Raw genomic sequence first — 14,386 nt, 5'->3', positions numbered from 1 at the left:
CCGTTTAGTCTGCAAAGGGATCTTGTAGCACCTTCAAGACTGACTGAAAGAAAGAAGTGGATAGCATGAGCCTTCACAGAGCAATGCAACTGAGGAAGTAGGCTCAAATCTGCAAAAGCTCATGCTATCTATCTATCTATCTATCTATCTATCTATCTATCTATCTATTGTGTGTGGACAAATACCTCTCCAAGGCTCTTAAGGGGCTGATACAGCCCACTAGCCTCAGTCAGCTGCTCATCTGGGTCTACGCCATTTCCATCAAGGTGGTAAACCTGTAAAGGAATCTACCCTATTGCTGTCGGACAGCAACTTGAGGTTATGACTTTACATCACATTATGGGTGTGATGCAACTTAAGGGTGCAATGTCTCACATTATGGGTGTGATGTACACCTTAGGGTCACTTATGGCAGCCCTAAGGTGAGCCTATCACAGGGTTTTCTTGGCAAGTTTCTTCAAAGGGGGATTGCCATGGTTATCCTCTGAGGCTGAAAGCGTGTCACTTGACCAACATCACCTTGCATTATTTCATGGCTGAGCATGGATTTGAACCCTGGTCTCCAGAGTTGCAGTCCAATGCTCAAACCACTACACCACACATCCAGTGACAGGGAAGACTTCTCTCTCTTTCTCTGCCTATGGATATACTGCAAAAGGTTTTGCTCTCGGAGTGACAGGCAGGCACTCTGCCCAGGCTCAGAGACACTATGGAGGATCTCGCAGGCAGAAATCATTCTCAGCCTTGCGCCTAAAGAAATGCACGGCTGCCAGCCTCCCGAACTGAAGCCATCTTCCTGATAAAATTGCAAAACCAGAGCTCCTTTCTCCCACTGGCTTTCCAAGCGTTCTCTCAAACCATTAACGTCTATTATTGAGCTCTCTAGGGTTTTACCCCAATCCTGAAAACAAAGCAAAGGGCTTGCAGGACCCGTTCTTGAGAAGTCAACACATTGCTCTTTGTCGCATGAGTGTTCCCTGAGTTTTTGAAGAAAGCAGCTCATTTTGACAGACAGGGGGCCTCCGAAATAAGGTACAAGATGCGGATTATGCTGCCTTTCTCTTTGGGGGACGCCCAAATTTAAAATAACTTGATATCCCGACTTGCCAAACAAAGGTCACCAAACAACATCGGCAGAAGTAGTGACATCGGATGTCTTTTCTACTTAACTCTGCAGCTTCACTTAAAATATTTTTTTCTCCCCGATGGCCTTTTCCTTGAACCATTAAATGCATTGTTTTCAGGATAAAAGGTAAAATAAACCTAGTTATTCTTTGTTATTAGTCATCGGCAGTTGGATAGGGAGAGGGCAAACGTTACACGGTTAAAGCTGGTTAGAGGATCTAGTTAGATTCAGGCTCCAGTTAAAGAAAAGGTTAAGGAAGGTAATCTAAAGAGAGGGGGGTTAGCTTCTAAGTAAGGTTAATGGCTAGTTAATGTTAATAAAAGCAGGGCTAGTTAGCTAGGAGGAGACAGAAAGGGAGCGTTAAAGTTGGTCTAACCTCTACCGAGAAGCAGCTCTGTGGTTTTGGAAAGATAGCCAAGGAAGAGAGAAGGAAAAGAGCAAGGAAGAAGAGGGAAAGTAGCAAGGGGTGGTGGGTTTGTTCAGTGGAAATAGAACAGCCTCGAACACATCACCCGTCTGTCTCCAAAATTCAGAGTGGAACCATAATAATAAAAATAGAGTTTTTTTAGAGAGAAAAAATCTGCCATCTGTGACACATCCCTGGAGCATTTTGGGGGGAAAAGAGACACGAACAGGGACAGAGTCCGCTGGGGAACGGCTTGGTGGAAAGGCAACTGGGTACATCTTGTCTCTCTAACTCTCTTTTTCTCTCCCAGTCCTTCCTCCAATTTAATTTTTTTAAACTTGAAATGGATGGGTGGGAGGAAAACAGCGTTACAAAACGGGGGTTTAAAGAGCCAAATGCTAAAAGGAAAAGACCAGAGTGACTTGGAAGCCAAGGCTCACCCTTGCCTTTTTTCGGCTTGTCAGATTCCTTCAGCATCCAGAGCCGTTTAATGCAACTCTCTGGAAAGGTCAAGGTTGAGAACCTGGGACTGCGGTTAAGAGGAGACGTCGCTCTGAATTTGGGTCCAGGTGTCACGTTTATGCGCTCTCGTCCTTGCAACGGGAGCAAGAGTTTTCCCAAAGGCTTAGCATCGAACGGTGACATCCTTTCAGAACAGGGGTTGAGCGACCTACAGGCTCCACATCTGTTTTTCCAAACCTGCCAAAAAACCTTTGCTCAAAAATGTTTGCAAAAGGAGAATTTCTGCTCCGAAAAACCGCTAGTAGCAGCGGCTTCCTTTTTGTAACAATGTCCTTCCCTGCCTTGCTTTGATTGTCTTGCTCGAAAGAGAAGACCTTTGAAGGCTTTTAAACAGAGGCTGGATTACTCTGACTGTGTCTTCCTGCATTGCAGAAGTAGGTTGCACTGGATGGCCTTTGGGGACCCCTTCCAACTCTATGATTTTGTGACCAAAAGAGGCCTTTGGAAAACCACACACGGAATTATTTCCGCTTCCAAATGTATATTTTAGAACCTGTGTAACCCATAAAAGATCCTATGGGTAGATACATTGGACCGCCGGAAATATAAAAAAGATGGAGTGAGTAGAAACACCAGGGCAAAAAGGCGGCATCCACACTGTATATTTTGAGCACTCTGATACCGCTACAACTGCCGCAGCTCCATTCCATTGAAACCTAGGATTTGTAGGTTTGGGAGGCAATGGAATTTGCTGTGTGCGCTCTAGTGCTACCATTTAAGGAAGGGAAGGGGGACATTCCAAGTACCGCAATTTTGAGCTCTACTGCTATAGTTCAAGGAAGTGCAGGGGGAAAGTCCAAGTATCTCAATTTTGAGATTTAGGGGCTCGACAGACAGCCTCAAATCGGCAGCATGAGGCTGCAGCAATCGCGCACCGCAGCCCTGATCTGGCCTCTAGAGGTCGCAAAAAGAGCCGCAAAAAGTGGCTCCTTTTTGCATCCTTGAAAGGGTGCCATAGCCACAGGCAGCACCAGAGGTGGATGCAGAGGTGGATGCAGCACCAGAGGTGCGCCATGATGCCATGCGCCGTCTGGAGCAGTGCAAAGCATCATGGTACCCTAGGGGCATCATCAAGGGCACGTGTCATCTGGACGTGTCACCCTGTCTTTGCCCCCAGGCTGGCCTTTCGGGCCATCCTGTATAGGGCCTTACCGCTATAACTCAAGGAAGTGCAGGGGAAAGTCTAAATATCTCATTTTGGGGGGGGAGGGGGGATCAAACTACATATTCCAGTTTGCGGCAAGATGGAGCCTGGGCAGTTAAAGTGGTATCAAACTGCTGGAGTTGTGCAGTGTGGATACACTCCAGGACACAGATGGTAGACTTTTCCCCCCTCTTCTTTTGTTGAAGTTTCACATCTAAGGAGCTCAAGAGTTTGGATTTTTCACACAGCGGGGCAAGCAGCAAATGGGGATTCAGACAAAGGGTGGAAGCAATGCACTTTGCACATTCTCAGGGGCACACAGTGCCCGCATTATGGGAATGATGGCTTCCCATGCCTCCCTGAAATTGATGCACCAGCTTTGGCCTCGAGTGTTCAAAGAAGGCTTCCATTACGCACAAAAGAAGAGAAAAAGCGAGCCAAGGAGATGCGGAAAGGCCTGATCTCCATGGTAACTACGGCAAGACAGTCCCCGCTAGCATCTGCCAAAGGAATTCTCTTGGGCAGTTGTATGTGTGTGTTTGTGTGCATTTTGCCGTTGTCACCTTCGAAGCAAGCAACTGGGATGCCTCCCAGGGGTGTCCCTGGCAAATGCGCTGGATCATGTCAGAGGGACGTGCCTTCAGAACAAGGGAACATGTTGCAAGAAAAGTCAGAACATGACATTTTGCTAGTGCCAGATAACATTTCACAGTATATTCCTTAGAATATACCACTCTTTGTGAGGCCAGGCCTTCCAGATGCTTGTGAATGCAACTCTCATCATCCTGGGCTATTGCAACTAATTTCTAGGAATAATGGGGGTCAGTCTGATAACATTTGGGGAGTCACAAATTCTTCATCTTGTTACTAATGTGAAGCGAGAGCAGTGTAACCCTGTTGGACTGGAGCTTCCATCATCTAGCGATTTACAGTCAGCCCTCTATATCCATGGATTTTTTTAATCCGCGGATTCAAGCATCCATAGTTTGAAAATATCTTAAAACAATATATAAATTCCAAAAAAGCAAACCTTGATTTTGCCATAAAGGGATACCAACTGTGCCGTTGTATTTAATGGGACTCGGGTATCCATAGATCCACGGAGGGTCCTGTAACCAAACTCCGGCGGATACCAAAGGCCCATATGGAATCCTTCAGTTGCATCTTCTTTCCGCTACATGATAAACCTTTCCCCCTAGAAAACTGCTCACACATAGCCATTAGATGTGAAACTTCAAGGCCTGAATCAAATTGTAAGGGCAAAAATACATAAAGGAAGAAAAGTCATGGGACACGCTGCACTTTTTGGGTGTCGTCCGGCAACTTTGCCGCTGAGAAATGCAAGGGCAACACGCCTGTGTTATGTTAGAAATTAGGAAGCGTTCTTTTCCTAGAATGGAATTTGAGATGGCAAGAATTGATCTTGTTTGGAAGCCTGCGATACCCCTTTGTTCGATAAGATTTTAAAACAGGCAGAATATCCCTACTGAAGAAAATTCGTTAGTAAAAGAGACAAGCTGCATGCCTGTTGGGAGAAAGCCATTAAAGAAGGAATTAGTCTTAGGGAGAGGGTTGAGACTGGGATGGGACGGGCAACAACATTTGGGCAGTAGCAGGTTTGGGTCTCTTGGTTGTTCTTTTACAGGGAAGGAATGATTTATCCAAGTGGAAACCACACTTACCAAAGGTATCTGAGCGGAACAAAACGAAAAAGGAAACAGAAAAAAGAAAAAAAGGGGGGGAAAGTGTAAAAGGAGAGCGTTGTTATAAGCCAGTTGCTTAAAAGGGAAATTAAAAAAACAACAGAACACACACATATACGCACGGACAGGCACACATGACATAACAGAATTCACAGAGAGACAGGTTATTGTGCACAAAAACCAGAGATGTTTGTTCTCCAAAATGGACACTGCTGCAAAACTAGGTGCGGGACCAAGTTAAAATTCATTCGAGGTCACTTTATCGTCGCCGTCCTTTGCCAGACTCATAGATTTTGGGAAACAAATTTAGTGACATGAATAAAATTATGGATTTAGTTATTTATTTTATTATTATTATGGATTTAATGCCCTCCGCACACCTTCAAGGTCTGGGTTAGACCCTGGAGAGCTGTGGTTATCCAGTTTAGCCTAAATTGTGCTAAAGAAACTAATGGTCTGGCATTGGTAGAAGACATTGGCCTGTTACAGACTGCCAAAATAAAGCTGCTTCGCGTCTCTTTGGAGGTATGCTGTTTAAATGACGCATGCATCCTAAGAATCCGGAAGCTGCCCCAAAGCTGCCCTCCAGTGCTTAGGAATGGAGTGGGGCTTTGGCGCGACCTCCGGACTCTTAGGACCCATGCATCATTTAAATCGCATACCTCCAAAGAGACCCAAAGCAGCTTTATTTTGGCAGTCTGTAACAGGGCATTATCTCCAGTAATCAGCCCAGAATCATGAGGAGTATGGATTTAATTCATCATGAGGACAAAGACAGGTCCACTGTGACCCTCCAGACATTTATGGACTAACTCCCATCGGCTGCAGACAGCCTCAACAGTGAGGACAGATGATAGGACATGGAACCAATTTTTGCACATAGAGAATATACTCATGTATATGTCTAGAAATTTAGGTTAAAAATTGACCCCAAAAACCTGAGTCGACTTATCCACGGGTCAATGTAAGTACTGTATTTTAACTCATATATGTATATATAGTCTGACCTTCCTTTATGTGGGGGATCCGTTCTGGGGGATCCGCGTAAAGGGAATTCTGCCTATGCTCAAGCCTCATTTAAATGAATGGGGCTTGTGTATGTGGCGGTGTGGCAGCATGCACCCTCCATGGTTGCGCTCCATTATTCCTTATGGGATGCGCTGTTCCTTCTCCCAGAACGGCTTTCAGTGTATGCGCACCCGTGTACGACGCAGGTGCACTCTCTCTCTCTCTCTCTCTCTCTCTCTCTGTGTGTGTGTGTGTGTATCCCCCATCCCTGGGGAAAGGCAAGAGTTTAATCTGCTCTGGAAGCACTGACCCCTTTCTACTCTCTCATGCATCCATCTTTAGTATGAGTATAAATAGCTATGCCTGCTGTAATTTGTAAATTCACTGGCATTGTTTTCCTTTGCTTCATCCTTTAGATCTTTCAGTACCTGCACCAAAGTTTTATCCTCGACTTATCCACAGGACATATAAAAATCCATAATTTCCACCCCAAAACCTGCCCTCGACTTATATATGAGGTCAACTTATAGTCGAGTATATACAGTATATCTCGCCTAACCGACATCCTTAAAATTTTAGTTGTTTGTTTTGAAAAGGGAGAAAACTGTTGCCAGGAAAGAAATAATATCACTTCTGTAGAAGTTGGCACAGCAGGAAGGAAACTTTAGCTATTTTTTTAAAAATGTACATTGTTACACATCAACACAAGAAACACATACACAGATACACTGACACAAAACTGGGACCATTTTGGAGGAACACGACACATCACTGACGGACGGACGTGGAATGTGAAGCCAGATTGAAAGACATTGAAGAATCAAAAGCAAATTAACTCAATAGATTAAGGACAGATGAATGGGCAGATGGACTGCCAAGGATGACAACTGGTGTACTTCACAAAGGTGAGGTACACCTGTTCAGGAGTACAGCTGGCCAGCCCTTCTTCCGTCTCTAGGTCATGCCTCCAAATGGGCTCCATTATGGGTGGAAGCCCACACCACCTATGACTTGGCAAGGTTTGCAAAACCCTAAAATCCACGGCTTTCACTTTTCAAAGACGGAAGCACCAGGCTTTGAAAGCTTTCTGAACATGTTCAGAGGCTGCCATGCTACTAGCAACCCAGGGCTGAAACCTCACAAACCTGTCACTCACATCAATCAAATACTGTTCCAAGACAGGCAAAGGAAGAGCGGGAGTTTAGGAATTTAGTAATACCAACCTGAGAAATTTAGGAATACCAACTTTCAGTCCTTTTCAGCAACCTTTATAGTGCCATATTCCTCTCCTCACGCCCCTGACTGGCTGCACTGTGTTTTGTGTGTGGGACTGTAATATCCTAAATCATGTTGGTCTTGTCCCAACTCCAGAATAAAACTTTTCACTATACAGTTGATCCTCCACATTTGCGGCTTTTGCCGACTCTCTTGGTCCTCTTGTGCAACTTTACTTTACATAAGGTTGCACTGGAGGACCTAGAGATTTTGAGAGAAAACACTGCGCTAAGCATTTGTAGGTGCTCCAGCATGATTCTCTATGGTCAACATCAGGCAGATATTGACCATAGAGTTGTGCTGGAGGACCTACGGATTCCTAGAGAGATGTTCTCTCTGATAAAGAAAATAGTTTTTTATTTAGGGTTTTTCCATCTCCATGAGCGTCCTGGGCCCATAACCTCAGTGAATGTGGAGGATCCACTGTACGTTATGAGACTTTGTCTCTCCTTTTCATCAAGTGATACTTGGATGTTTCCAGCTTCTTCTGCTTTTAAGGGACTCTTGAGTTAAGATGACCTTCAGTGGACTCTCTCCACCAAGGGGCTTACCTGGTGGCAGATGCGGTCTGGCTTGCTTTGGACGGCATGAAGACCGAACCGCTAACCATGAGCAAGGGTCAATACTGGCAGTAAGCTCTGAAGACAAGTCAGGTAATATTCAATCCCTCCAACCCACGAACATTCACGAAGGAGGGCATGTTAATGCCCAACCCCAAATAAAGGTCCACACAGCCCTCCAAAAACATATCGGTTGGGAAGTGTTTGCAAAATTGCATGGATCCGCAACCACAATTCTCCTGCACAGGTTCTGAAAACACTCTGGCAAAAGAAAGAACCTTGGGTTTCAAAGACAGCGGCAGCAACTTTGTAAAGAGGTGACTGAAATAGAGTTGTTTATTTCATTAGCTGCATGCATTCTTACACAAACACACACACACACACACACCCAGATGTTGAACACTGGAAGAGACTCTCAGTTTCGTCAACAGTTTGGCACGATCTCCCATACCTGATCTCAGTTGCTTGATCCTCCCATTGCTAGCACTGGGGTCGACTGGTAAGAAATCTTTAAACCACGCTATTTCGGGGTCGGGATTTCCACTAGCCGCACATAGCATCGTAGCTGTCCGGGTACGTTCCACCACCTTCAGCTGGGGTCCCATGTCTATGACCGGAAAGCCAGGAGGCAACTGGTCCTCTGTTTGAAACACAACACAACAACATTGAGGATGGGTTAGAATATGGAATGCCTACTGACAAAAGATCAAGGAAGAAAATGCAAAAGCTGGTTTGTAGCTGAATATTAACAACACAATCATAATGACCATGGACGATTTACACAACTTTTGAGTAGATGATGGAGACAACAAAATAATTAAGGATAGTCAGGGTGCATCTACACTGTAGAAATAATGCAGTTAATATGAATTATTATTATTATAAATAATGACATCACTTGAACAGCCATGACTCCATCCAAGAGAATCCTGGGATTTGTAGTTTTGTGAAGCATTCTTTGGCAGAGAAGGCCAAAAACCTTGTAAAACTGACTCTTTTGTGTACTGAGGCAGCAGCACTTCATGGCCAAGCAGGGACTCGAACCTGAGCCTCCCAGAATCATAGTCCAATATGCAAACCGCTCCTGGATCTTCATCTGTCTTATACCTGTGTGTTTGGGTTTAGTAGCCTAAATCTTGAATTTTGCATTTGTCTCCATTGGATTTCATTCCCTTAGTTTCAGGTCAATGAGTGTCCCAAACTTTGGTCCTCCAAATGTTTTGGACTTCCATATCCCAGAAGCCCCAGCCAACTAGGTCAACTGTCAGAGGATCAACGTTTGGGAGTCACTGGTCTAGTTTATCCAAGTACAGTCCGCCCTTGCCTTACGTGGGGGATCCGTTCTGGACCCCGCTGCGTAAGATGAATTCTGCCTATGCTCGAGCCCCACTGGAAACAATGGGGCTCATGCACAGCGGCGCAGCGGCGCAGCAGTGCCATGGGTGCGTGTGCCCATTCATTTGAATGGGATGCACTGCCCCTTGCGCCCTGTGTGTGCCCCGCGGCATGAGCACGTACGCTCAAGTCTACGTAAAGCGCACCTGCATATAACACAGGCGCACTGGACTTCCAAATCCCATTCCTATCTTCCAACATGTTTGCTCCTTCTCCTGGTTTTGTAGCATCCGCAAACTTGATAATGAGAAGGATCCCTTTTATTTTCCATCAGAAAAATAGCTGGACATATCTCAGGCGATCCCTCTGCTCTCCAAAACATGGAAACAGCCATGTTGTGTGTGTGAGAGTGTGTATTTGTGTTGCACTGATTAAAAAGTGCTGGTGGAAAGCACCAGAAGTCATAGCTATGGAGGTGTTACTATATGCCAGATGTACATCTCTAGATTCAGGATCCCAGACCATCCATCCATCCATCCATCCATCCATCCATCCATCCATCCATCCATCTATCTGTCTATTAAATTAAGAATTCTAATAAATAGCACATGCATGCACATGCACATATCACACAGCACATTCAAGCAGGTATGTACATCTACATATTGCTCAGACACCAAACCAGTTTTGCAAAAGCAAAGCAGACTTCTGAACATTTCTTTTCTTGGCTGTCCGTATGGTCTGGGCCCCCCAAATATTGTTCCCTTGGGACCTCCCACAGTTGCCCATCCCCTCCCGTAAACCAGTCATAATGTTATATGCATTGATTTCAAAGACAGACAATGATCAGCAATTGCATTTCAGGATGAAGCCGGCAACGTCTTGATTGGTTGGGAGTGACATCATGCGCCAAAACATGCTTCTTCGCCCTTCCAAGTGTGGCCAATGCTACCGCTTCTTCCCGGCCTGAACCTGTGCTTGTTAATTTCACAAACTAATTAATCTGCCGAGAGAGAGAAAGAGAGAGAGAGAGAGAACAGCTTCTCTTGACAAGCAGGGTGTATATTATATACATGTGTGTGTTGTGAACGAGAGCAAGAAGGCTGGATGTGTAAGTGTGTGCGCGACGGAGAGGCAATGGAGAATGTTGGGGAAAGACAGGCAACGTCTATTATTACCGAGTGTTTCTAATTAAACAAAAATGTTAATCTGGTGGCACATTGTGTGAATTCCTCGGAGTTTAATTAAAACAACGGCGGCCAGAGGCGTGATCAGATTGGAGATGAGATTGGTGGCGATGGCAGTGGCGGAGGCTACTCCCGGAGGTTGGCGCTGATCTAGAAGGCGGTTGCGGTTGCCGCTTTGTGACAACTGCGCTGTTGACCCGCATCAGCTTGCAACACACCACCAAGTGTAGCCGGGAGACATGCAAGCGGAAGACAGCTGTTGAGCATGTGACCTGTGAGCGGGATTCCCAGCAGGGTTGGCCAGAATGATGGTTTAGAAAGACTGGGATTCAGCATGGCGCCCACCATGGAGGTCTGTTCCCACCACAAAACAGGTCCCCCAGGCACAAGAGCAGTCTATCTTAGTTTATGAAACAGCAGGGATTAAGGCAAGGAGAAGAGGCGGTTGCCTTTGTATGTCCTTCATGTAGGCTTTCTGTTGGAGCATCTGGTTGTCCGTTCACTTTGCAACAGAGACTTGGCAACCCTGGTAAACTATTTTAGAGCGTATCGGCTCCGATTCTCTTCTGGTTCTGGTATATCAGGGTGGAAGACATAGCAGAATCTGAATAGAACTGGAGCTCATACATTCTAATGTAGTTTGCCAGGGTTGCCAACTTACTACTGCAAAGTGCACAGCCAGCCAGATGCTACATTTCTCTTCTGAGATCAAGTTAGATCTTTCATCCACCAGACCCAGCTTCCTAAGGAAAGTCTCCTTCAGTATGAACAGGCTTGGGGTGTGATCCAACAGAGTTCTTCCTAGGTAGAGTGATGACGGCAGAGTAAATCCTCCATGCACAAGCACAGTCTGCCTTAGACTAGTCAGCAACAGGGTCTGGGACTATGGGAGACTTCTGCTGCCTTTATGTCCACCTACTGAAGAACTTGCCAAGAAAACCCAAGTCGGAAATGACGTGAAGGCATGCAATAACAACATATAGATACCTATCATGGGGTTTTCTCGGCAAGTTTCATTATAGACCAGTTTTCTCCTTATCCAAGATCTATATGCCACCTTTTTCCTTAAGCAGGACCCAAGGGGGCAAAAAGACTACCCAAGACCAACGTTACATGGTCCTGGGTTACATGGATTAGGTAGAAGCCAAGTCCTCCGTTCCACTAAGCTGAAACTCTTTGCTTCCTGGCCTTGACAGCAGAATCGGCAGAGAAATGGAGGAGGAAGAGAAGGAGAAAAAGGAGGTTGGAAGGGGGACGTTGAGCATGCAAAAGAGGACAGGGAAGGATCCAGAGAGACGGCAAGGAAGGAGAAAACGCTATCTTGATTCTTGGCTTTTGGTGGAAAGCAGAGGTTAATGGATTTGTTCTTTGTCCTTTTCAGCCTGCCCAGCAGTTACAAATGAGTTCGGCACCGGTGGGAAAGAGAGAAGTCGATCTCTCCAGCCCCGAAAGCTAGAGAAAGGTCAAAAGGATAAATCTGGCTGAGAAAAAGAGGGGACGAAAGGAGGGAGGAAGACGAAAGGAGGGAGGAAGAGCCTGTCGGCTTCCAAAGGGGACACAGAGAAACCTTGACAAAGGTTGCAGTTGGATTCAAGTTCAGTGGGCATGGTGAATAGTGGTGTTCTAGTGGCAGGCTTGGAGTTCTAGGTTCAAGTCCCTGATGAGCCATCAAACTCTCTACATGATCTTGGGCTGGTGCTTTGCTCTTTGTCCTGTTGTTGTTGTTGTTGTGTGCCTTCAAGTCACTTCTGATTTATGGCACCCCCCATGCAAACCTATCAAAGTGTCATTAGAGGGGGCTTGACATGGCCACCCTCTGAGGCCGACTCTGGAGAACAGATGAAGGCATGTGATGTGGAAGGCTTTCATGGCCAGCGTCCATAGTTTTTTTGTGGGTTTTCGGGCTACGTGGCCATGTTCTAGAAGAGTTTATTCCTGATGTTTCGCCAGCAGCTGCGGCTGGCATCTTCAGAGAATGCTGGCATGGAACAGAGTTGGGTGTGTGTGCATATACACGCACAAACACACACACACACACGGAGATCATATATAACATGGAGATCACTCCTCCCTACCCAGGGTCACACAGTGTGTGTGTGTGTGTGTGTGTGTGTGTGTGTGTGTGTGTATATATATACACCCAACTCTCTTCCATGTCCGCATTCTCTGAAGATGCAAGCATATTACTAACTTCTCTAATTTTTCTCCACTTTGGCTTTGTAACGTCTTGCCTGATGAAGAAGCCAGTGGAGCTTCGAAAACTTGCACCAAGTATGTTGTGCATTTCGGTTGCCCAATAAAAGTATCACTGTTCGGTGGATTTTTGTCTGGAGAACAGGGTTCGATTTCCAGCTCAGCCATGAATCCCACCTCGACCAAGTCACACACTCTCAGCCTCAAGGGAAGGCAATGGCAAACCTCCTCTGAACAAATCTTGCCAGGGAAACCACAGGATAGGTTCGCCTTCGGGTCCTCATACGTCGGAAACGACTTGAAGGCACCCAACAACAGCAACAACAGGACAAAGAACTCAAGATCATGCAGGGCTGGATGGCTCACCGGGGACTTGAACCTAGATCTCCCAGTGCAAGTTTACCATGCTCTAACTACAATGCACCATTGTGGCTTCAATCCTTAGGGTTGCTATAAGTCAGAAAGAACTTGACGGCACACAACAACAACAACCACATTTTTATAATCCTATTCATATGTGGTAACAGCACAGCAGGGTTATTTTTGAACCAATGTATATACACTGCTGAACTGCATAGCCTACGCATCATAGCAACGGCAATGCGACTAAGAACAATAACCACAACGATCATTGCAATACTAACAAGATAACCATGTATAGCACCACTATTTATTTATTTATTTTGCGGCTGTCGCCCACGCCGTCTTCTGGAAAAAAAGAAAAACCCAACAACTCCCCGACAACCTCAAACACAATGCAATACACAAACACGAAAATAGGACTTGAAAAATAAAATAACTACTGTGGGATAAACATAAGAAATTGGAGCAATTCTTTTAAAAGTGGCAGCATTTTAAACGTGAGAAATGGTGGGTGGGGATGAAGCCTTTTGACAGACAGGAGGAGGGAGATGCGCGGCGCACTTCCCCCCCCAAAGACTGCATTGCAAAATTTGGGAACGAAATTGAAAGTGACATCTCTAATCTGATCTAATCCAACCTAATCTGCACGCGCCGTAAAGTGAAATACCTAAATGATAATAAACTGGGTAAGAAAAGCAATATAGTATTTTACCTGGATGCCCCTGAGCGCGTGCAATGAAAACAGCGCAGTGTTTCCACTGTGTCACTGTTGCACATTGTGCTGCGTATTGCTTTTATTTTATGTAGGATTAATGTTCTGCCTGTTCTTATGTTGTTGTTGTTGTTGTGTGTCGTCAAGTCGTTTCTAGCTTATGGCGACCCTAAGGAGAACCTATCATGGGGTTTTCTTGGCAAGATCTGTTCACAAAGGATTTGCCATTGCCATCTGCTGAGGCTGAGAGAGTGTGACTTGACCAAGGAACCCCTCAGTAGGTTTACATGGCCAAGCCAGGATTCGAACCCTGGTCTCTAGAGCCACAGTCCAATGCTTGAACCGCTATGCCACACTGGTGCTACACTCATTAATATGCTCAAACTAATCAAATCGAAACAGTAATACACACACACACACACATAAACAATTTGTTCCAGTCTAGTTTAATTATTTATTCCAGATTCTAATCTGTTCCAGACTGCATCGGTTTAAACTGATTTGGGCATCATTCATACACTCAAATTAATCTAACAATTAAAACGGTAAAAATTATAACAATTAGACTAGACTGGAACGGATTAAATCAGTTTAAACTGATCTGGGGACCATTCATACACTCAAATTAACCTAATAATTAAAACAGTAAATATACATCTATAACAATTAGACTAGGCTGGAACGGATTAAATGGGTTTAAACGGATTTGGGCCAAGTCATCAGGCAACAAAAATGGCTCCCCAGTTCCCCATCCCGGGGGCCACAGCAAAAAAAGCCCTTCCCAGAACGCTTTGCTTCTAGCAGTGGGTCACCAGCTGCATCCGCACTGCAGAAATAATCCAGTTTGGCACC

At 45.3% G+C, this 14,386-nt stretch overlaps 1 protein-coding gene across 1 annotated transcript in view; it reads right to left on the bottom strand.

Annotated features, from left to right (window-relative positions):
• Positions 1-14,386, bottom strand: part of PTPRS (protein tyrosine phosphatase receptor type S) — a 228,889-nt gene that overhangs the window by 100,743 nt on the left and 113,760 nt on the right. Inside the window, exon 5 of the mRNA XM_089535812.1 lies at positions 8,196-8,384. Coding sequence (XP_089391938.1) covers positions 8,196-8,384 — 189 coding nt within the window. The remainder of the gene's footprint in view (positions 1-8,195; positions 8,385-14,386) is intronic.

Source organism: Sceloporus occidentalis, unplaced genomic scaffold (genome assembly GCF_023333645.1).
Source record: "Sceloporus occidentalis isolate IW3139 unplaced genomic scaffold, rSceOcc1.0.p SCAF_8, whole genome shotgun sequence".
NCBI lineage: Eukaryota > Metazoa > Chordata > Lepidosauria > Squamata > Phrynosomatidae > Sceloporus > Sceloporus occidentalis.
Note: the sequence above shows the minus strand (reverse complement) of the source record. Positions and strands in the feature narration are given on the sequence as shown.